Source organism: Mytilus edulis, chromosome 7 (assembly GCF_963676685.1).
Source record: "Mytilus edulis chromosome 7, xbMytEdul2.2, whole genome shotgun sequence".
Classification (NCBI taxonomy): Eukaryota; Metazoa; Mollusca; class Bivalvia; order Mytilida; family Mytilidae; genus Mytilus; species Mytilus edulis.
The window spans coordinates 66308500-66331725 of NC_092350.1; the positions used below are offsets into that span (position 1 = coordinate 66308500).

At 32.1% G+C, this 23226-nt stretch overlaps 1 protein-coding gene across 1 annotated transcript; it reads left to right on the forward strand.

The window, feature by feature from the left end:
- Positions 1-1408: 1408 nt before the first annotated feature.
- Positions 1409-21834, forward strand: LOC139482023 (WD repeat-containing protein 76-like). Its single transcript, XM_071265660.1, has 15 exons — positions 1409-1586; positions 5626-5808; positions 6293-6373; positions 7946-8022; positions 9719-9836; positions 10688-10780; positions 11039-11187; positions 11527-11680; positions 12581-12745; positions 13586-13716; positions 14778-14879; positions 15451-15603; positions 16351-16401; positions 17287-17389; positions 17979-21834. Exons 1-15 carry the CDS (start codon positions 1503-1505, stop codon positions 18126-18128), a joined length of 1794 nt encoding a protein of 597 aa, XP_071121761.1. The 5' UTR covers positions 1409-1502; the 3' UTR covers positions 18129-21834.
- The last annotated feature ends 1392 nt before the right edge of the window (positions 21835-23226 follow it).

The window sequence follows — 23226 nt, forward strand, 5'->3', positions numbered from 1 at the left end:
ATTTGGCAGTTAAACTATTTTTTAAATTAGGTTATAATATTGAACGGAGACCGTGTGGTTCCTCGTTTTGTGGCACATTTTATATATCGTATTAATGTTAAACTACTAATAATCTGAATAATCATAAAACAGAATTTGATTAAAATTTGAGTATTCAAAAGAGGGGAAAAAACACCGGGCAGTTCTTACAACATTCTTTTTCTCTAAAAATTACAAAATCTTCCAAAAACAAAACTGATGTATATAATAATATAAATGTATGATAATTCAAATGTATAAAGGTTAGACGTATATCATATTTAATTTATGCAGTGGGGTGCACGGTCACCGGACGTACATACATTGTAACACCTCTAGGTTGGAAATCATATGTCAATGATACAGAAATCAATAAAAAAAAATCCATATATATATATTTTACCAGTTATAGTTTTTTTTTCAGTTTGAATTAAGAAATGTGTCATTCTTTTTCCAATACAAAAGATTAACCTTGTGGGTATGCAAATACATATTTTTTTTTAACAATTAACTCAGTGTTATCAGAGTCCCAATCGGTGTTGATCCTTTTATTTAGATGTTTGAAATAAAGTGACCATGGTGACAAAATCCTGTTAGATTTTCAGCTGGAAATTCTTGTTAACTTTCTTTTTGTTACTCAAAATCAAATTTAAATCTATTATATCTCACTGAAAGTTCCGGAATCCGCAAAAATCATTTAGTTAATTATAGCTATACATTAAATGACTCGCCGGAATAATTTGTTTATTAAAGTGTCACATATTGAGTGCAATAAAAAGAATTCACACAGTCACATAATAAAGTACACATGTATAGTAAGACACTATTCACATCCTTGGTTTATTAAATCTATCTTTTTCTTATAGTAACATTTGTTTACCAGACATTTATTTTGAAGAAGATATTTAATTTTATATTTTGATTTTGAAATAATTTCAACAAAATTTCTAACGTGAAAGGCTACTGTCCTGGCAGATTTTTTTACCTTTAAAAGATGAAAAAAAATATTAAACCATAAATTTTTAGAATAAATATTCCATAAACTTTATAATCGTACAAAAATATTATGCCAGACAGTTGTTTTGGAGAAAATATTTCATTTATAAGTAAACTTTTCTCGGCAATTTCAGCCATTTTTTTCATAATATTAAACTGTCCTGGCAGATTTTTTTTTAACTTAGTTATTTTTTATTTTTATTTTCTTTTACAGATAATATAAGTAAATATCCTGTTCTTTATTATACAATTTACATTTTAACAATATGTTGAGTAAAACGAAAGTTACAGATAAAAACGTATCGAAAATAACTGTCCTGGTTTTATCTGTCCTGTTCATAGACCTTCCCTGTGTGAGGTGTTCCTTTCTGGGGATATTGATACGAAAGAAGAAGACGAAATAATGTTCCGAATAAATTCCGAAAGTACTGGCGGGAACTGTTTCATAACAATTTTTTGACGCGGTTTGTAGAGAAAACATCAACAACATGCCAACCTCTAGGAATTTTTCAATGAAGAAAAGAAAAGCTGCAACATTATCTCCTCCCGTCGTTATTTCAAAGCGGAGCAAGGTGAGCTCAAAATAACATATTTAATTGTACCAAGGATTTGTATAGTAAGACTATACAAAATTTTCCTTGATCAGGTCAGGAATAACCACCAATTGGTGGATTATACCTCAATTGACGTATAATCCACCAATTGAGGTATATTGGTATAGACCAATTGACGTATAATGCAATTTTTTTGTAATAAAATGCTAGTGTGAGAAAGGAGCATGATTTTGCAACTTGCAACATATAATTTTTATGACCCTTATAATTTGAGTCCTCCGAAAGTTTCAGTTTTGTCAAAGCCTGCTGCATCTCTTGAGAATGCATGTGTACAACAATTCTTTTGTTGAAACATTTGTCCAGTCTGGGTGCTTAAAATATCAGTACATCAGAAGGGTGATTTTCACCCTCAGTGTTCCAGCTAGGTTTTCAAAAGGGCAGGGTGTCAATCCTGAAAAAGGGCATTTAACGCGCGATATGATAATATGAAAAGGGCATATTTTAATAAAAGATGTTAATCAAACATTTGTGTTTATTCGTTGAATCACAGGTTATACAAGAACAACATCTTTAGCCCATATAGAACTCTATCTTTCTACTTTTAAGGCTGAAAAACTTGTCAAGCAGCTTGTCACACAAGTTTTTTTATCATTGCTTGGCACAGTTGAACTTTATATGCAGTATGTTTTGAAAGGAGATCTGTTTCATACTGTTTCTATGGTCTACCACATTTTACCAGTTTCACCTTTCTACCCCTGCTGTGCTTGATAGCAATACAGCACAAAACAGCTGTGCTCAGGAAATTCACAATTTTAGGATATAAAGCAACAGTGAAAAATAGTATCAAAAATAAAGAATACAGAAAAAGATGACCAAGGCACCCTACCAACACTGCTACTAAGACCCTCTTTAACTTTTCCCATAACTCAAAATAAATACCTAAACATATATATTCTTAAGCAAGAAGTATGGAGACACATTTTAGAATATGTAAATGGGTTACTCAATGCTAGGAAAAAAATCAGATTGAGTTATCTTTCTTTATTCGGGTGTGCTCCTTCTTTGGAGGATTATAAACAGTACGTAAATATGATGTAAATATGATCACAATATGGCGGCCGATTTTGTTATTTTCGTATCAAAAATGAAGGCAGTCAATCGCAAATACGTCTGAATTTTCTGTTTATTTTACAGAAAACAAGTAAAACAATGTCTTCAACGAGTTTATAATGGTTTTCCAACTTTCTGTCATTACGTTTCTTCCATGAAACTACGGTAAACATCGCAAATTGTGCCCAAGTTGTTGTATGCACATTTCTTCAAAGATAATTGCCGACTGACCGATTCTATTTGAACGAATTAATGTTGATGATCATTAATGACCCATCCGATAAACGGATTACCTATAACAACAGATTATGACACCAGTTGTAACCATTGATTAGCTTGGGGTGGTAAACAAAGTCATAATCTTTTCCCCAGGTAAAATTTAGTAATTAGCGTATCATATCAATACGCAAATTAATATGCAAAAGGCAGGGCGCCCTGGAAACTGTAAAAAGGGCACAGGGCGCCACTCGGAAAAGGGCGGGCGCCGCGCCCTCTGAAAACGGCCTAGCTGGAACACTGACCCTCTCACACACATCTCTGGTACCCAGACTGGAGTTTAAACTAGAATGGGTACTTTGGGGGCCTCAGTTGGTCAAAGTTGTCCCCTACTTTGACCTGGAGATCAATCTTCTGATATCTCTCTGGTTTGTCGTGTTTCCACCGAGTGGCCCGGTGTTTCTTTCCGAGTACTTCGGCTTCCTCCACCATAATAACAGACTTCCCTGTGTCCTACACTCTCCCTTGGGGCGGTGTTGGGTGGGGATTGTTCTGGTGGTAGGATAATATTGTAAAGGACACATCTCCATTAATCCTTAGGGAGTGTACATGGATCCGCTGTACCCTTGCAGTCAATCAAGGGGTGCGTCTAAATTGGTGGAATCTCGAAGTACATATATACATACATACATACATTGACAGGTGATTACAGGTAAATTTGCCAATCAAGAATTGACAAGATAACAATAGAAGAAACTACAAATACAATTATTGATTAAATTCAATATGTTATGTCACTATACTAAACTAGGAATGTTTGACAAGTTTTCATACCATAATATGGTTTTAAGAAAACAATGCTCCATTTTGGTAAAATAATTTGTTTTGAAAAACAAAAAAAAATACACCAATTGGTCTATATCTTTATATGTCAATTGGTGGATTATACGTCAATTGAGGAATAATCCACCAATTGGTGGTTATTCCTGACCTGTTGATTGTACTAGTATTAATTTTGCAGTAGTTTTCTTTATATGTTTAATGCCTATGGTTGGCAAATTTTCTGAAATACCATCATTACCTGCTTCAGTGCTAGTTTATTAGTTTGATCCTTGGTAATCTTTCAACGGAATAATCTAAATCTAGCAACCAATTCATTTTAGAAAACTGTCTAACCAAAAGTTGCTACTATCATGACATGACCTAGTCCAAATAATTATGACGTCTGGCAAGGCTATTTTAATTTTTTTTCTGGGACACCTTCCTACGACGCCATAACGCTGAAGCCATGTTTTACGTCTGGAGTTTGAGAGCAAATTTTGGGGGGAACTTTTGACACCTAATAATTTTTGACATGAAATTTTCATTGCCGGTTAGAAATTTTTACGTAGTTACAAAGCAGTCTGCACGGTTAGCTACATATACTAGTCCATTAAAACTTCATTCGGACTAGTAAGTTTTTGCAAAACTTTGTTTGGACAATTAAGAAAAATGTCAGAATATTGGTCTTCAGACTAGTAGTTGAAAAAGTTTTTGGCGCAGATTGACAAAGTCCTACCTTTTTTGTGCTTATTGATGTAAAATATATCCAGAAATATCCAAAAGAAAAGATAAAATAAGCTACGAAATTCCATTTGAGGTGGGCAAATATTTATTTTGTTTCAAGATGTATATGTTTTCCCACAACATGCACAATTAACAAAGAAACATCTTGAAACAAAATAAATATTTGCCCACCTCAAATGGAATCGTAGCTTATTTTATCTTTTCTCAAATGTTAAAATTCTAATGCTGTTGTTACATCACAATAAGAAAGGGTTGTTTGAAATATAAAATGAACAGCAAAGATTTGGGAAATTGGATATCAAACATTTTTTAGATACATCAGGCCATAAAAAAGAATAGGTTAGTTTGCCCAAACGCTACCTACCCAGAAAAAAGCTGCCTACTCAAATTCTTTTATTGTCCTGATTTAAAGAAGTTTCTTTTTAATCAGATAGGCATGAAGACTTATAAACACCCGATACTTCAATTTCTCTTTTTGAAAAAAAAAAAAGAAAATGCCTACCTACCTACCCACGGTCTCAACCTTTGGGTAGGGTTTGGGCAAACCAAAATATTTTTAATTGTGGCCTCATGTACATGGACATGATCTATGAAGTAGCAAAAGCTCCTTAATTTCACTTGAGAAGCATTTCTGGCATACAAATACTGATATAAAGGCACAGCCTGTCAAATGAAAGACCAATATTCCAACATTTTCCTTCTGTGTCCAAACAAAATTTTGCAAATACTTTCTTTAACTAAGAAGATGCGGTATAATTGTCAATGATACAACTCTTCACAAGAGACCAAATGACACAGAATGTCTTCTTTTTTATATTGGTTAAAAGCTCATTAGAGCTTATGTTGTCTCTGTTTGTTTACTTTGCCGACTCTAAATGAAATTTATGTACATTTTCAAAATGTATTTATTTATTATTATTTATAGAATACATGTAGTAAGTCGGCATAAAATTTTACTAGTCTGGATAATCAGACTAGTGACTAATGGTGCAGACTGACAAGCTAAAGCTATTAAAATATTCGGCCATTCAAATCTCTTGTAGATGATGTCAAATGGTTGTATTTCTTATTGGAAGTCAAATGGTTGTGTATCTTATTTTCTAATAAAAGATATTTTAATATACATGATATACACGTAGTACAATAGCTATACTTGACATTGCAGACAGAAGAAGATGCCACAAAACCAAAGAAGCTGGAACCAAAAGATTATAGAAAGAGACTTATTCCTAGAACCACTAAAATTTTGGAGGTGAAAACAGAAGAGAAAATCTCAGTGAAGGAAGAAAATATTTCTGAGATTCCAGCTCCATTAGCTGTCCATGCTGGTGAAAATGGCATTGATAATGTAAGTTAGACTAAATCTACAACTGAAAGGGGATCTTTGATATTAATTAACCATATTCAAATACATTGTATAAACTGTATGCATGATATGTACTTATGAACTTACTTTATATATATATATATATATATATATAGCAAATTTGCATTGTTTTAGATGGTCTTTATCTGAATAAATGTATATCTCCACATTTTATTTGTTAATCAGTATCTTGGAAACATAAGTCATTCAGTAACATTAATTTAACACATGTACAGTCATGACAGTTCAGAAGTTGTAATTTCATAATTTACATGATTTATATAATTTTTAAGAAGCATTGCTATTTGAATCCCTACGTGCTCTTGGGAAATTTTAAAGAAAATTGTAGTTCATAAACACGTACATGTAAATTATGTTTTCATACAAAAAAATTTAACATGCAATCACTTTTATTTTGTTCTTTCTTTTTTTAAGGATAGACTTTTATTTTCTATATTGATTTTAGGGAGTAAGCAGTTATGAACAACTTCGATTAAAGAATCTACAGGATAATGCTGACTTTTTTGCCAAATTGGGTATAACAGAGGTATATCTTAAACAGTTTTCTAAGCAAACTAATTTCTTAATATTTTCTGTATAAAATGTATAAACATGCATGATATATTAATCTGATGATAAAAGATCTATGTTTTTTGGACTTCCATCAATTTATGATTTTGATATGAGAGGATACGAGGAGATCCCGACCACCAACATTCTTTCTTTGTCATGTACATACAAACTAACACAGCCCATATTCTAAACATACATGACTTGTAGACTTCCCTAGTCTGCACCAAAATCTTTTCCAAAAGTCAAAAAGACCAATACTCAGACATTTTCCCTAAGCTGTGGTCACACCTTACCGGATAGCACAAATGGACGCCTAAAGGATGAAAAAAAATGTCCGTTGACAAATTTGTTATCCGTTGAGAGTCTGTTGATGTGCTGATCATGACCAAAAAAACGGATGCGTAACAAATGCATTGGCATTTCTGTCGCAAAATTTTCATTGGCATTTATCCGTTTCAGATCTGTTCATCATCTGTTTTATTCGTTAAACGTCCAGTAGAAGTCCGTTTCACATTTGTTTAACATCCGTTTTATATCTGTTAAACGTCCAGTAGAAGTCCGAGGTGAATTTGTCTACCAGACCTCAAGCCGATGTATAAGAAATAGTAACAGATATAAAATGGAAACTAAACAGAGGCCTACCGAACGTTCAACGGACACTTCATCCCTTGGACGTCAAGGTTTTGAACATGCTCAAAATTTGTTGAACGGATGTCGACGGATAAAACGTACGCTAAACGGACATGAAACAGATATGGACTGACGTCTAACGGACATAAAAAAGGAAAAAGTTATCCCTTCAGCATCCGTTTGAGCTATCTGTTAAGGTGTGACTGAGGCTTTATGCATGTTATGTCTCTAACCAAAGTGTTGCAAAATTGAAATTAAATTTACTAGTCAGAATAATATTTATCTAATCTAGGGCATAGGATGATGTAGTCTGCTTCAATTTGTATACTGAAACCTGTTTCTCCACTCAATTTCAAATCAATAATATTTGCAATCTCTACATGCATTTTTATAGTTTACAACAATGGTATTAAATAATACATTGTGAATTTGAAAACGAAAAATTCTGTCTATCATAAAAATTATGAAAATGGAAATTATGTAATGGCAAAATGAAATGCTTCAAACATTAAACATGTTAAAGACAATGTTTATAGTACTTGATTGATTGCTTATAATCCAGACGCAAAAGAGGGACGAAAGATACGTCAACTTCATAAATCAAAAAAATAAACTGACAATGCCATGGCTAAAAATGAAAAAGACAAGCAGACAAACAATAGTACACATGCCACAACATAGAAAACTAAAGAATAATTAACATGAACCCCACCAAAAATGTTACATTTATTTTACAGGATGAATAAACGTGCGTTAGATTGCTACATAGCCAAATTATATAATATGGCTAATGAAATATATATTTATTCATACTATTCCTAACAGTTAGAATGTCTTCATTTAATGGATCCGGATATCTGTACATGTGTAATGAATTTTCTATACATGTATATAGTTAACTTTTTTTTTGTTGTAGATGAAAACAGATATAAAACAGTCACTGAAGCCCTCTAAAACAACTCAGCTTAAATCTAAGCCAGTGAAAAAGGAAAAGTATGATTTATAATTTATATTAATCTGACATGGCGATATGTAGTATGAATGATCAGTAACATAGCTCAGCATTTAATTTACATACATCATGTACATGAAAATTTTATTTTATTTTTTCATGATTCTTGTTATACGACCGCCAAAAAAATTTAGGATCGTATAATGGTATGATGTCGTTGTATGGTCGTCATCCGAAGACACATCTGGTTTCCAGACAATAACTTTACTTAAGTGAATGGATCTCTGAAATTTTTTTAAGAAGGTTCAATACCACACAAGGTAGGTTGGGAATGATTTTAGGGATGATGGTCCCAACCATGTAGGAAATAGGGGCCAAAAATGGGCCAAAAACGAGCATTTTTCTAGTTCCAGGATAATAACTTGTGTATAAGTATTTTGATTGCTCTGCAATCATACCAAAATGTTTAGTATCAAAGGAAGAATGGTTGGGATTCATTTTGGGGTTATGGTGCCAACAGTTATGGAATTAAGAGCCAAAACAAGCATTTTTGTAGTTTCTGAACAATTTCTTGTGTGTGAGTGTATGGATCTGTCTGATATTGTACCATAAGGTTCCATATCGCAAAGGGAAGTCTGGGATTAAGTTTGGGGGTAATTGCCCCAAACATGCCGGAATAAGGGCCAAAAAGGGCCAAAAACAAGCATGTTTCTAGTTTCCAGACAATAACTTGTGTTTAAGTGAATGGATCTCTTTGAAATTGTACTACAAGGTTCCATGCATACTACTAAGGCTTGAATTGAGTTTGGGGTCATTGCTCCAAGGAGGGATTCAAGAAGTTAGAAGGGGGGGGAGGGTATTTTTCCCCAATTTTTTTAAGAGGTTCATATTTTTTTTTTGAAAGGTTTCAAGAAGAAAGAAGAAACCTTCACTTGCACAGTATTGCACAATAGTTTTGTAAGATCTTCGATCAGAAACCTATATTATGTCAATGATTTGATCACAATAAAAATTCAGACAGTATATCAAGCTTGATTATTGTGTCCAAATTTGCCCCAACTGTTCAGGATTCGACCTCTGCGGTTGTATCAGGTTGCGCTCAGTGAAGCAATTTATTGTTATCTTAATTTTTAGATAAGATGGTACATGTAGCTAGATTATCAGCAAAACATGAAAAAATAAAGTTGTGTTAATCGCGGGTCTAAATCATTTTTTTTTTAAATATAGGAATTAGCTATTTTTTTCTATAAATAAACTTTATCCCATACTTAATAGAAAAATTAAATAGAAATATGGGGTCACAAATCATTTAAGCTTACAATCTGCCTTCCAAAGAAACATGCATTTTTATAAAGGTATTTTTTTCTGTTGAACTAATAGGAGAAAAAAAAAGTAATATCAAAATAAAAAACGAAACTAATACACATCGTGTAGAACGCCACATGGGGGTGTCGGCTATGTTTGAAACGGTGGCAATTTCATAGTGTAGAAAATTATCAAAGTAAGTTCAAGTATCAAAATTTCTTTTTTTAGAATTCTTAGTACCATATTATAATGTATTGCACGGAAGGAACTTCAAAAAAAAAAACGCTATATGGGATCGCAAGTTATGTTTATGTAATTTTTCTAAATTTGCACCAATTTTTTTAGTGGAGTACCTTACTGTTTATGAATGTTGATTAGCTGTAGAATAACAATGATAAATTTAAATTTGTAATGATTATTTTTTTGTTTTAGGACAAAAGCTCCACCAGAGACAAGAAGGGCTAGTTTAAGAATAGCCAAAATGGATCCAGATGGTGCTCCTTTGCCAGAGGATTTTTTTAAACAACCATTTGAACCTGTGGAAGAACATGTAATTATATCAGTCACTTTTTCACTGTTTCACATATGACAAACTTTAATTAAGTGATTTAATGAATAAACATGTATAACACTACTGCAGAACTGAGGTTTTGAGTTCGAATCCCGCTTGTGCTAGTGCACTCTACTCTAATCTTAATTGACAAAGATTGTAAGTTTTCCTATCCAAGGTTGTGGCTTTCTCTGGGCACTCCGGCTACATCCATCAATAAAAACTGGCTGCCATGAGATAGCCCCAAAAAGCGGTTGTTAAAACATATAAAAATAAAAATAAAATCAATCACTATTGCAGAATAAAAGATTGAAGAAGGGAGACATTTCTTTTTATAAACATCTATGATTTGAATTAAATATTTTCAAAAACAATTTTTTTCATGCTCTCCTGTTATAGGATGTTCACTACTCTTGTCATCAAGCTTGCAACTTTTGTCGCAAAAACAAGACATAGGGATCCTACATTCCGTCAGCCATGGCAGCAGCCACAAATATTCTCTCTGTGGTTGGAGCTCTTTGAAATTTTAATAACTTTCTTAAATTATTCTTAATTATCCAAACTCGGACAGAAGCTTGTTTATGATCATAAAATAGTATCCAGAAGTAAATTACTAAAAAGTAATCCTGTTTATACGTATTTTACTTATAAATGGACTTAGTTTTTCCACTAGTTAACATTACATTCACTTTGTGGTTACAGTTTTTAAAATTTCATTAACTTTCATAAACTATGCTTGACAGAGAAAATATTCATTTCTGTGTTTTTCTTCAATGACAAAACACTGTCATGACTGTGATACTCTAGTGTAAAGAGGGAATTGTGAAAAAAATGTGTATCTTGACTTGTAGTTCAAAGTATGGAGACATGGCATAAAGAAAAAAATATTGCCACTAGAGAAAACGAAAGAAAGTAAAGAAGAGAAAATTAATTATTTTGATAGGGTATGTAAAACTTTTATAAAAGGCAATGGCAATGAAAAGTAAATATGCAAAAATAAAAAAAAATGGACTTCAATATTTTTTAATTACCTATCAAATATTTAGAAAGAAAACACATTTTCATCTTAATTATACATGTATTATGAAAATAAGAAAGACTAGAGTAGCACAATGTTTTGTCAAGAAAAACACCGGAAGAAATATTTTGACTTTTAGCATGTGTAGATTAAACAAATAATTTCATAAGAATTTGTTTTCCAGCCAAGAAAACCATCAGGAACACTAGAAATGGCAGAATATCTTGGATTTAATAGTTCTGATTCAGAACATGATGACTTGCTGTCTAAAATGAAAGGCTGTTTTAAATGTAAGATTGAGAAATCAACAGAGGACCAAACATCATTTGATAGGTAAGAACAGGGATATATTACAATTGTACCATTACTTATCAACTGCTAAACATGTTATAGAATGCTGCTCAGAACATTTTTAATTATTAGACAAAGATCTGTGAAAGGTTTTTTTTTATATCAAAATTATAGAAAGAAAGTAAGTCATACATATTATCATGATTAAATATACAAAAAAAGATCTCTAAAAAGAAAACACCATATAAATATATAGTCAACAAATAAACTTCTTCAAATAAATATGTAGTGGCTATTTAAAAAAGAATGTCTTTTGGAAAGATATGTTTAATAGAAGTTTAGTGAATATCATTTGAATTTATAAAGCTATTTTATTTTCAGTTATGTGAAGAACTTGAGTAAACTGAAGATAAACATGGAAAGAGTGGCAAAGGTTGTGCCAAACAGAGTATTCTCACTTGACATCCATCCCACCAACTCCAAACTAATAACAGCAGCAGGTGACAAGTGGGGTTTCTTAGGAATCTGGGATGTGGTGAGTTCATATGATTAACATTAGGTATACTGTGGATTCATTTATTTTTAATGGTAATAACTTTGGATTTAGGAAAAATTGTATTTCCGTAGATATTTGATTTTATGGTCTTGCAAAAGTCTGCATCCAAGTTCAAGAAAATTGTCAACTTTGTCTAATGTTATAAAATTTAGTAATACTAAGGCTTTTCTACCTCAGGCATAGATTACTTTAGCTGTATTTGGCAAAACTTTTAGGAATTTTGGTTCTCAATGCTCTTCAACTTCGTACTTTATTTGGCCTTTTTAACCTTTTTGGAATCGAGCGTCACTAATGAGTCTTTTGTAGACGAAACGCGCGTCTGGCGTATATACTAAATTTAGTCCTGGTATCTATGGTGAGTTTATTTAGTGGTTCACCTAAACCCATATGACATCTTTGAAATAAATGAAAAAAAATGAACCCACAATAATTCATGGAGATAGCAACTCTACAGTAGTTATTAGCAGTCTTGCAGAACAAGATTGCAGCAACCTTGCAACACATAATTAAAAAACCAACAAAACCTGAACATCACAGGGAGGCTATTCAGCCAAAGGCATAATCAGATGTATATATCTAATCATATCTGTTTCATTCTTATTTTGACCATTTTCATTTTGTGCTAAAAAAAGAGTTTTGTGGGTACAGGTTAACCACGAATTCAAAAAACTCTACATTAGAGAATCAAAAAGGATCAAAATTAATCTTGCAAATCCTAAGGCAATACATGTTCATGAGACCACATCAGACACCAAACATCCAACCTTGTGTGGTTACTTCTCAAATGCAAGAAAGGAAATTAAGCAACTCAGGTTCTTGTATCTATTGAATATTTAACTACTGAAACTGATTATAATCCAACTTATTTTGTAATTTCAGACGGCAGGAAGAGAGTTCCAGACAGATGGCGTTGTTGTGTATGTACCACATTCTCGACCAATCAATTGCCTAAAATTCTCACTACATAAACCAAATCAGTTGTATTCCTGTAGTTATGATGGAACAGTAAGATGTTGGGATCTACAGAAAGGGGTCTTTCAGGAGGTTTGTTCTTTTTAAAAAGAAGATGGAAAAATCTTGTCATGTTTTGAAATTATATATTTCTAGTAATTTTCTGGCCTATTATACATGGAACCTTGTTTTTTTAATAATTTGCACAATTTTATTTTTAAACACCTTATATAGAAAAAAGAAGATGTGGTATGATTACTAATGAGACAACTCTCCACAAGAGACCAAATGGCACAGAAATTAACAGTTATAGGTCACCTTATAGCCTTCAACAATGAGCAAAGCCCATACAGCCTGGTCGGATACCATTTTATTCTCACATGTATATATCATAGCACCAAAGTATTTTGAGAATTTTTTTGCTGAACTAGTATATATTGATAAAGAATGGTTTTTCACTAAAAATTAAATAGGACTTTACTCAAGACTGATACCAAAATTTTCTGATAGGTGCTGATTGTTTTAGTGATTTTGGTGAGGTTAGTGTTGCTCAGTCTTAAGTTTTTATCCTAAAGATAACTCAGTCCATCCGTATGTTGTAGGGAGTAAGAAATGTTTACATTGGCCATGAACATGATGAAGCCACTTCCTGTTTGTAAATTGTTGTTCAACTGCAGCTTGATGATGTTCAGTGGTAGCAAGTAAGCAATTTTTACATTCACTGTCCAGCCGTTTCCTGTGTGCTGTGAGTTAGAAATTGTACATCGAAAATTCATGTCAAAGTTGTCTTGCCTTCAATGAAGTAGAATGATCAATATAAATACTTCAGCATACATTCAACCTCAGGCAATTACACTGTGTGACACAGGTCCATATATTGGATTAATCTATGTTTTCTTAACAGAGTTGTAATGAACATGTTCAAATATTTAGGGGCTCAGAACGATGATTTATTCCACACCTGATGAGGTACTGTTGAAGAGTTTTGACTTTATGACAGCAGATACATTACTAGTGGCCCAACAAGATGGTTGTATTGCTTTGGTAGACACCAGGACTTCTAGGTAAATACACATATAAAAATGATTAATCGTACTGAAATTATGTAACAATATTTCTACATAATGGTATTTCTTCCAGCATTTGTTTCTCCTTCCCTGTTTCAAAAAATAACAATATTATGAGAGAAAAATCTGTGACCAAATTCTGTTTATTTCTTTCTTTTCACTGATATAAGATGTGGTATGAGTGCCAATGAGACAACTCTTCATCCAAGTCACAGTTTGTAAAAGTAAACCATTATAGGTCTAAGTACACTCTTTTGTCTACAAAAGGTTCTTGATAGTCTGAAATTGAAATCATACCACATATTTAAGGTGGTACCCAACACCTAAACTAAAATTAATTTGGTTCGTTTAATTTTCTTCAAATCTTGACAAAATATTTACTTTGACCCTTTGATAAAAATATAAAAATTTTAAAAAATTGAACCAACCGTTTAATCAGAAAAATTACACTGGTTATATAACAGTTTGGCAAACACTTATTTTGATCATTGAAAAGCTTAATATTCCCTTAACAACACAACGTCTTTAAAACAATCTGATGATTTTACAGAGTTATCTCCCTGTAGTGTTAGGTACCACCTTAAATCAATAGAAATATTTCAAAAAATGTGATTTAGAAATTTGTTAGATCCTATTTAATGTATATGTTAAACAATATTATTATTATAGAATGATATTCTCTGATTTTCTTTTTACAAATTGGTGTGCATGTTGTACCATACATGTACTTCTCTGACTCAAGAAAATTATTGTATTGAAAATAACACAAGATGCAGGAGATGTTTGAATCAGTCTTTTCTACCTACCACTTTACAAAGGGAAATAATTCAATTCACACTATTTTCTTAATTTGAGATTTCAGTTTTCAAATTTAAAACAATCTTCACATTATTTTTCATTTATGTTCCATGCATATGGACTCCTCTGAGTTTATAATACACTCTGCATGTTTTTCCTTGTTGGGAATAAATAATTGGTTACTAGCTGTGTAAAGTAACTTTTATTATACTACATATAAAATAGAAATTTTTTCACTCTGAATTATTTTATCATTTTAGAAGTACTGCAGAAAACTTGTACCAATTACACCAGAAATCTCTACGTTCTGTCAGCGTACATCCTGTCCAGGATAACATATTTTGTACCAGTAGTACAGACACGTAAGTATACTTAAAAATTATGGGTGAAAATTACTTAAATATGAAAAAAGAAGATGTGGTATGATTGCCAATGAGACAACTCTCCACAAGAGACCAAAATGGCACAAAAATTAACAACTAAAGGTAATTGAACAGCCTTCAACAATGAGCAAAGGCCGTACCGCATAGTCGGCTATAAAAGGCCCAGAAAAATGACAATGTAAAAGTATTCGAACGAGAAAACTTATGGCCTTATTTATGTACAAAAAATAAATGTTGTCCTTTATCAGGCAACAAATAATTAAATCTACATTATAACTGTGCTAGTTTTATATGCAATTTGTTAGTTATTCCTACCTTTACCCCTTCACTAAGTAGTTTGATAAAAACCTATTTTGCTGGTAGATGAATAGAACATTTATCATGTTTATCATAGAACCCAAACAGCTTTTTGGTCTATGATTTCAAATATATTTAAAAAAACAAAAAGAAACCATGGGAAAACTTTTTATTTTCTTAATTAAGTCAAACACAAAGGTACAAATGTATTGTATATTGTTGTTAAACTGCAAATTTCATGGTATATTTTTAGCACTGTTTGTATATGGGATTTGAGGAAGCTGAAAGAGAAAGGAAAAAGCCAATCTTTAGATGAATTAAGTCATGATAAATCAATAAACAGTGCGTACTTCTCACCAGTGACAGGAAAGTACATTCTATCAACATCTCTTGATGACAGAATAAGGTATGTAAATACTAGTACCAAACTATATCAGTATTATTGATCTTATTGTTATCATTGTTCTTATTGGTTCCCAGGGATCCTTAGGCGTGGGTCTCATTGGGGTCTAAGTGTGTCGCGGGATTGCCAATTTTTTGTAAGCGTGACGCGTGAAAGTCAAAATATTGTGTCGTGAAAACAGGAAATGAGGTCTAGTGGGACCCGTGAAATGACAAAAAAAATGAGAATTGCTTACGTACATAGTGTAAGCGGGATACCGGAATCTGACAAAACAGTAAGGGGGATCCGGGATCAGAACCCCCCAATGAGAACCCCTTAGGCCTCATGATTTGGAACCCAACTGACTACATTTTTTCCTTGTAAAAGTTGAGATATGTAGGTCTTATTAAAACCAAAAAACAATAAAATAGTGCGCAGTACTTCATGTTTTGGAAATTTCTTAATTAACAACCGGTTTCTTAGTTCTGTCTGTCTTCTATTAACTCGGTTCTGCTCCACAACCTGGGGTTTAACGAATTGCAATTCTAGAATTTGAATGTTGAAGTCTGTTAAAACTCAACTCCATAAATAAATCGTTGTCTACTAAGTCTAGATGAGGGTTCTACTCCATTTATAAATTGTTGTTGGGTGATATTTTTTTTTCGTGTTAAATTATAATCTATTATCATTTTACATTCTCAAATGAAGGTCAATAGTTTGAATTTTTTTATGGCATTAACAATTAATCAGAACTATTTTTGTACATTTCAGAATATTTAACAGTGAAAATCTCTCTAGTTGTAAAAAAGAACACAGCATTGTGTAAGTTTGTTATACTTGGATGTGTTGTCTTTAGATATACAAAAGGTTTATAAACCAAACAACTTTTTCCATTAAATTTGATTTAAGAGATATACTGTACATGATGTTCGACTTACAAATATTCTTTGGTGTAAGATTTTGTGTGATTTAAAAAGTTTCAGGCACATGATGTTATATTTTCCTCCTTTTAAAGAATTACCGTATTTATTCTATTTAAAGCCCCCCTTCTAATTAACGCCCCCCGAACGGAAAGCGTGCATTCAGAACTTTTGACTTCTAATAAACGCCCCCATTTTGTAGTTAAAAAAATAAAATTGAAACTTATCCATTACAATATTGCTAAGACATCGACCCGGTCACTCAGAAACATGAAACGGAAAATCAATAATGCCCATGTTTTAATCCACTCTGATAATCCAACACAGTGTGAACAAGTTCCAAAAATAGATCTGTCAGTTACACAGTACGCTGTTGAAATTATGTTCCATTGATGTGCACACTTGTTCATTCGAAAATTTAAACAAATTATTTGATGAGGTCACATTCCTGATAAACGCTATTTATAGATTATGGAGACAATAAGAAACATGTGTATGTTACTATAGTCTGTTTCAACAAAATTCAGGTAAAGGTCAATGAAGTAAGGTACGAAATTTGTTTCTCTAATTGACGCCCCCCTTTCGGAAATTGTCTGGACTCTTCGCCCCCGGGGCGTTTATTAGAATAAATACGGTATGCTTAATTTGAATCATCAATTTGTAATGACATAATTTAAGATAGAGAGGAAAAAAACCCAGTATAGACCTTGTATAACAAGGAAATTTAAAAAAGAACAGGAGTGTATTAGACTGTAAATGTTTAAGAATCCTTAATGTTACATTGCAGACATGATAATCATACAGGCAGATGGCTGACAGGTTTTAGAGCTAATTGGCACCCTACAAGAGAAGACCTGTTTACTGTGGGCAGCATGTCAAGACCAAGACAGGTAGAAAATAAAAAAAAATTGTTTAGTCTGCAGCATTATTCACAGAAAGGAAACATAGAGAACCTACATTACAACAATGTTGAGTATCATTTGGAAAATACTGTAAAGTTTTTTCTTCATTTACACTACTAAGATAATATGGTTCAATGTGCAAGCCAGCATGATGTCAAAATGAAGAATTCAAGAATTCAACTGTATCTACACCTTAGAAGGACAATGGTGTTCTTAAAAATGACAGCCTGCCATGCCCTTTTGTTTTCCACATAAATAATATTACAAATTTAAAGTTGGGGTCGAATCTGATACTGATACCAATAATAATAGTATTTGTTACATGTCTCCGTTTTAAGTACCTCTGCAGCAAGAAAACCAAGACAGACTCAAACAGAAGGGTTTTGATGCACCTAACAATTAACAAGAACAAAACTTAATCAGATGACATTATATATAGCATAATTACTGTAATTCAATCATAAAACCACAATGTCTTTTTTTTTTATGATAAATGGAAAGTTATCTACAAACACATGACGAATTATACAAATTTTGATTCAGTGAATTTCATTTTAAATTAATATATATTTTGTAGATTGATGTATATGGTGTTAATGGCAGAAAGGTGTTAGCAATGAAAGACGAAGAATACCTTGGATCTGTATGTTCATTAACTGTACTTGGACGTAACCAGGACGTTATGGTTGGAGCTAACTCCAGTGGAAAGTTACATGTATTTAAATAATGATGAAAGCTTGTTAAATTACACGGGTTAACTGTTATTTTTCATATACACAAGTTATATTTTACAAGTTCTACAATCTGTTTAATACATAATGCATATTACTGAAGATGATTCTAAAGTTATGATTTTTTTAACAGGAAAAATAAGTCAACTTGTTCAACAAACTGGTTTACTGCTTCAAACATTTTCTAAAATAGGAACCAGCTATTTAAATATAATGTGTAATCTAAAAGTAGCAGTTCTTTTTGGTGAAATGAGACTTGAAACAAAGAATACTTGTAATCTTACTGTTCTGTGTACTTTTTATGGTATAAGGGATTATACTTCAGGGTGATAATTATAATAAGGGATCATAGATATTTTCACATGTGGAAGCTCCAAGCATGCTTGGAGCTATTTACATAGACTCTTCTCAGCTGTTTATGTGACAATGATTATCACAATTAGTGATTACTTTCCTTTTTATAGAAGTGGTTTTAGATTCGATTGACATCTTAATGGATCATGATAATTATTGTCACATAAACTGCTGAGAAGAGCCTGCTTAAAAAGCTCTGAACATCCTCTGTGAATGCTCAGAGCTTAATCATCAGAATAAATCTATGATCCCTATAGGTAAATGCATGCCAGTTTCTCCTCAAATTTCTTATGTTAAAGATTTTGCACAATAATACTTTTATTCCTCTGGTAGGATAACATTGATAGTAAACCAGTTTGTTCAACAAGTTGAATTACCTCCCCTGTCAGAAATTAGAAGAAGTAGAATTAACTTTAAAGTTATAGAGATAGGTTATATCTTAATTATTACTTACAGTGTTATTTTATATACCTTTGAGTTCAAGAAGCTATATTTTCTTGAGTGAATATTTCATTATGAAAATGGACAGTTCACTAATATTGAGGTTTTCATGTTACTTGGTTTTGTAAAATAGAATGTTGTTTTCATTTCATATTTTCAAACATTGTTCCATTTGTGTTTGTTTATCAAAACCATTTTGAAATATAAGTTATAAAAACATTGTATAAGTAGATTTTTATGCCCCACCTACGATAGTAGAAGGGCATTATGTTTTCTGGTCTGTGCGACCGTCTGTCCCGCTTCAGGTTAAAGTTTTTGGTCAAGGTAGTTTTTGATGAAGTTGAAGTCCAATCAACTTGAAACTTAGTACAAATGTTCCCTATGATATGATCTTTCTAATTTTAATGCCTAATTATATTTTTTACCCATTTTCACAGTCCATTGAACATGTAAAATGATAGTGCGAGTGGGGCATCCGTGTACTTTGGACACATTCTTGTTTTATTATCAAAGCAGTTACACATTCACTGTTATTATACCATTTATAAAGAGTTATTTCATAGAGGTTCAAATTTGCATTTAATAATGAAAGGACCAGGTTATCAAAATTTTCAGAGAAGAGACCTCTAAACATGCTAAAAGAAACCAATTTTCTTGTAGAATGGTAGGTCTTCATCTTATGTAATTTAAAAATGAAAAGTCATCTCCCAATGCAAAAAGGACAGATCCCTGACCTCAGACCCACACTAAATTGAACCCCTGTGATATGGTATGAGAAAAAAATCATTTATGTGACAGGATCATGCATGATAAAACAAAGAAGCCAGTTATTTTATCTATGTATATAATACTGTAAATTCAGAAATTATTGTGTGCATTTATAATTGCAATTTTGTCATTTTAGACTAAAATGCAATTAAAATGTTTGCGATTTTGAGAAAAATCCTGTTCGAATTATTCATATAAAAAATTTGAAAATGCAAGTTTTAATTATTGCAATTATAACCCTGGCCTGTCGCATACATTGCAATAATTTCTGAATTTACAGTTAACATCAATGTCTTTAAAATTTTTATGTGTAAATGTCAGAGTATATAATGTGTTCATATGAAAACAGAAAAGATTATTCTGTTGAAATGGTGCTATGTGTGCTCAAAACACCAAATCCAGTTATTTTATTGGTTGAATTTAAGTACAATAAGCATATTCTAAATGTTTATGACTGCAAAGCCAGAGCATATCAAGTCAGTTCCTGGATTGATCTGTAGATTGTAACTACATCTTTTGATTTTGACAGATAGGGCTTTTTGAATTAAAATTTCATATTCATTACATGCACCAAGTTTATAGTGGCTACCAAAAGTCCAGCACTGATTAGTTTTTCATAGTTGAATTATTTTAGTAGTTAGAATCTCACACCAAATTGTATTCTGAAAATATTTCTAATGAAGGGACAAACAAGTTTGAAATACTGTTTGTGAGTACTTTATACCACATATAGTTGGGTTTTTTATGCCCCACCTACGATAGTAGAGGGGCATTATGTTTTCTGGTCTGTGCCTCCGTTTGTCGTTCTTCTGTTCGTTCGTTCCTCCGACTTGAGGTTAAAGTTTTTGGTCAAGGTAGTTTTTGATGAAGTTGAAGTCCAATCCACTTGAAACTTAGTACACATATTCCCCATGATATGATCTTTCTAATATTAATGCCAAATTATAGTTTTGACCCCAATTTCATTGTCAACTGAACATAGAAAATGAAAGTGCGAAGTTCAGGTTAAAGTTTTTGGTCAAGGTAGTTTTTGATGAAGTTAGAGTCACAACTACTTGAAACTTAGTACACATGTTCCCTATGATATGATCTTTCTAATTTTAATTCCAAATTAAAGTTTTGACCCCAATTCCACGGTCCACTGAACATGGAAAATTATAGTGCGAGTGGGGCATCCGTGTACTATGGACACATTCTTGTTTTTCATGCAAAAGTGTTTTTATCTTTTTTAGTAATCTGTGTATTGGTTAAAACTCCTGCAATATATCATAAATCTGCATTGCTTAAATTTTCAGAAATATAATATTGATACAATACCATTTCTGCAGACTTTAGGTATATTGTATTGTACATGTGTATACATATTTCATTTTAAGAGGTTTTATTTTCTCAGGGAAAATTTTATATGTGAATATTTTTATTTTGTTTTATGTGTATATTGCTTATAAAAGAGAGCCAAGATAAAAAGAGATAATCATTTAGTATGGAGGTAGAAATCTCTCAAGATCATCAAATCAATCAATAAATTCCAATTCATATATGTTAGCAATGAGTTTATTTCGTAGAACATTTCATTCACTTATCACTGTTGAAGAATTGTGCTATATTGAGAGAACATTAGAAGTTGGAAAAATGTTTGAAAAGATATTTTTTGCTAATTTTGCAAAGATGATAGCAACAAAAGATTATGTTTCAAATTGTGAATTTTAATGCAAAATTACATATTATGTGTGGTTGAAATATACATTGCATTTAAAAACACTATTGAAAGTACTTTGTAAATGTAGAAGTACAATATGTGTAACTAAATTACACTGATGACCCTCAATTTTCAGTAATTTTCTGCTCAAAATAATTTATATTTAGAAAGAGTAATTTAATTTGATTATTTGAGAGTTTATGGAGACAAATAGAACTACACAAATTTGTTCAATCTTACCATAAGCACAACCACACTTGTAGAACTGAATACAAACAATTTATTTCAATGGTATTTTTAAATATGGTGTACATTTATTAAACTTAGTATCAATTGAACATGTTATTATGATAGATCTGAGCTATGTTTATTTTGATAATAAGTAGTGATAGCACGATGCAATTACAGTTATAAGAAGAAGAAAAAACATTCCAACATCATACTGACTTAATTATTATTTCTTTGCACATGATATTCCAGAATATGCTTTTCTTTTCAAAAATGTCATGATAAATGCATGAAATGCATTTGCTAGCTAACCGCTTTAATGAGAGGTTGGCACAGGAGTTAATTCATTCTTCTCTGATTTAAAAGAACAGCATTATGATTTGAATGAAAGATTACAAAAAAAAAGAATCATGTAACTAAGAATATCAGAAGACTCTTGTAAAACTGCAAATTTGAAATTACTCTTCAATATGTATGACATATTTGCCACCAGAATTTAAGAAAGCAACGGCCTTAATTATTTGAATAAAGCTTTATATTCAGAAGGTAGAAGACCTGGATGTTTCATATCTTGTATGCAGATACTTTATGTTGCAAAGTGTCTGTCAACCAATTGTCCTTTGTCTTTGACTCCATTTTCATGGTTTAGCTACTGCTTGAAAATTAATTTTAAGTTTTTTTGTCATGTGAATTTCTCACTTGCTTTTAGTAATTGGTTAAATATATTTGGTATATTGGTTCCTTACTGTGTATACGTGTCCTTCAGACAGAGTTTAAGACCTTGACCTCATTTCATGGATCAGTGATCAAGGTTAAAGTTGCATGATTACGTCTTTCTCAAATACCAAAAGCAATTTGGTATATGGAATGGTTGTACATGTAATAGGGACATCTTGCAGCTTTCATCTTAACTTTACCTCATTTTATGTTTCATAGGTCGATGTAAAGTTTTTGTGCTTTAGTACGATTTTCAAGTACTATAAGTAAATACTATAAGCAATGAGAACTAAATTTGGTGTATGGAATGATTGTTGGAGGAACAAGATTGCCCAGCAGGTATAAATTGCCCTTGACATCATGAAGTCATTGGTCAATTGTTGTGTATTTAGGTCCGTTTTTCATTGTGTGGCAGGTAAAATCTGACCTTGGCCTCAATTGGGTCCCTTTTTCAGTTTCCAAATTCAAGCAACAGATCAACTAAGCTGGGTGTATGGAAAAGTGCACATGTCTCTGGCAGGATTTTTTCTGACGAACTTATTGTCCTGGATATTTAAAAATATTAAGTTCATGTGATACTTGTAGTTTAACCGTTATCTTTAGGACTTTCAACCTGAAATAAATGGTCAGTAAAGCATGCTAGACATGTCAGTGTATGCAGTCTTGTTTTTATACGACCATTTTTTTTTATTTTGGGTCGTATAATGCTATCATGTCGTCATCTGCGTCCAAAGATGCATTTAGTTTCCAGACATTGACTAGTTTTAGTGAATGGATGGATCTCTATAAATTTTTACCAGAATGTTCAATACCACTAACGGAAGGTTGGGATTGATATTGGGGGTTATGGTCCCAATATTTTAGGAATTGGGTTTTATACGATCGCA

Coding starts and splice junctions, on each gene's coding strand:
- LOC139482023 (XM_071265660.1), top strand. CDS start 1,503: ATGCCAACCTCTAGGAATTTTTCAATGAAGAAAAGAAAAGCTGCAACA. Junction 8,023..9,718: donor AAGCCAGTGAAAAAGGAAAA/GTATGATTTATA, acceptor TTTTTGTTTTAG/GACAAAAGCTCCACCAGAGA. Junction 15,604..16,350: donor TCTCTTGATGACAGAATAAG/GTATGTAAATAC, acceptor TGTACATTTCAG/AATATTTAACAGTGAAAATC.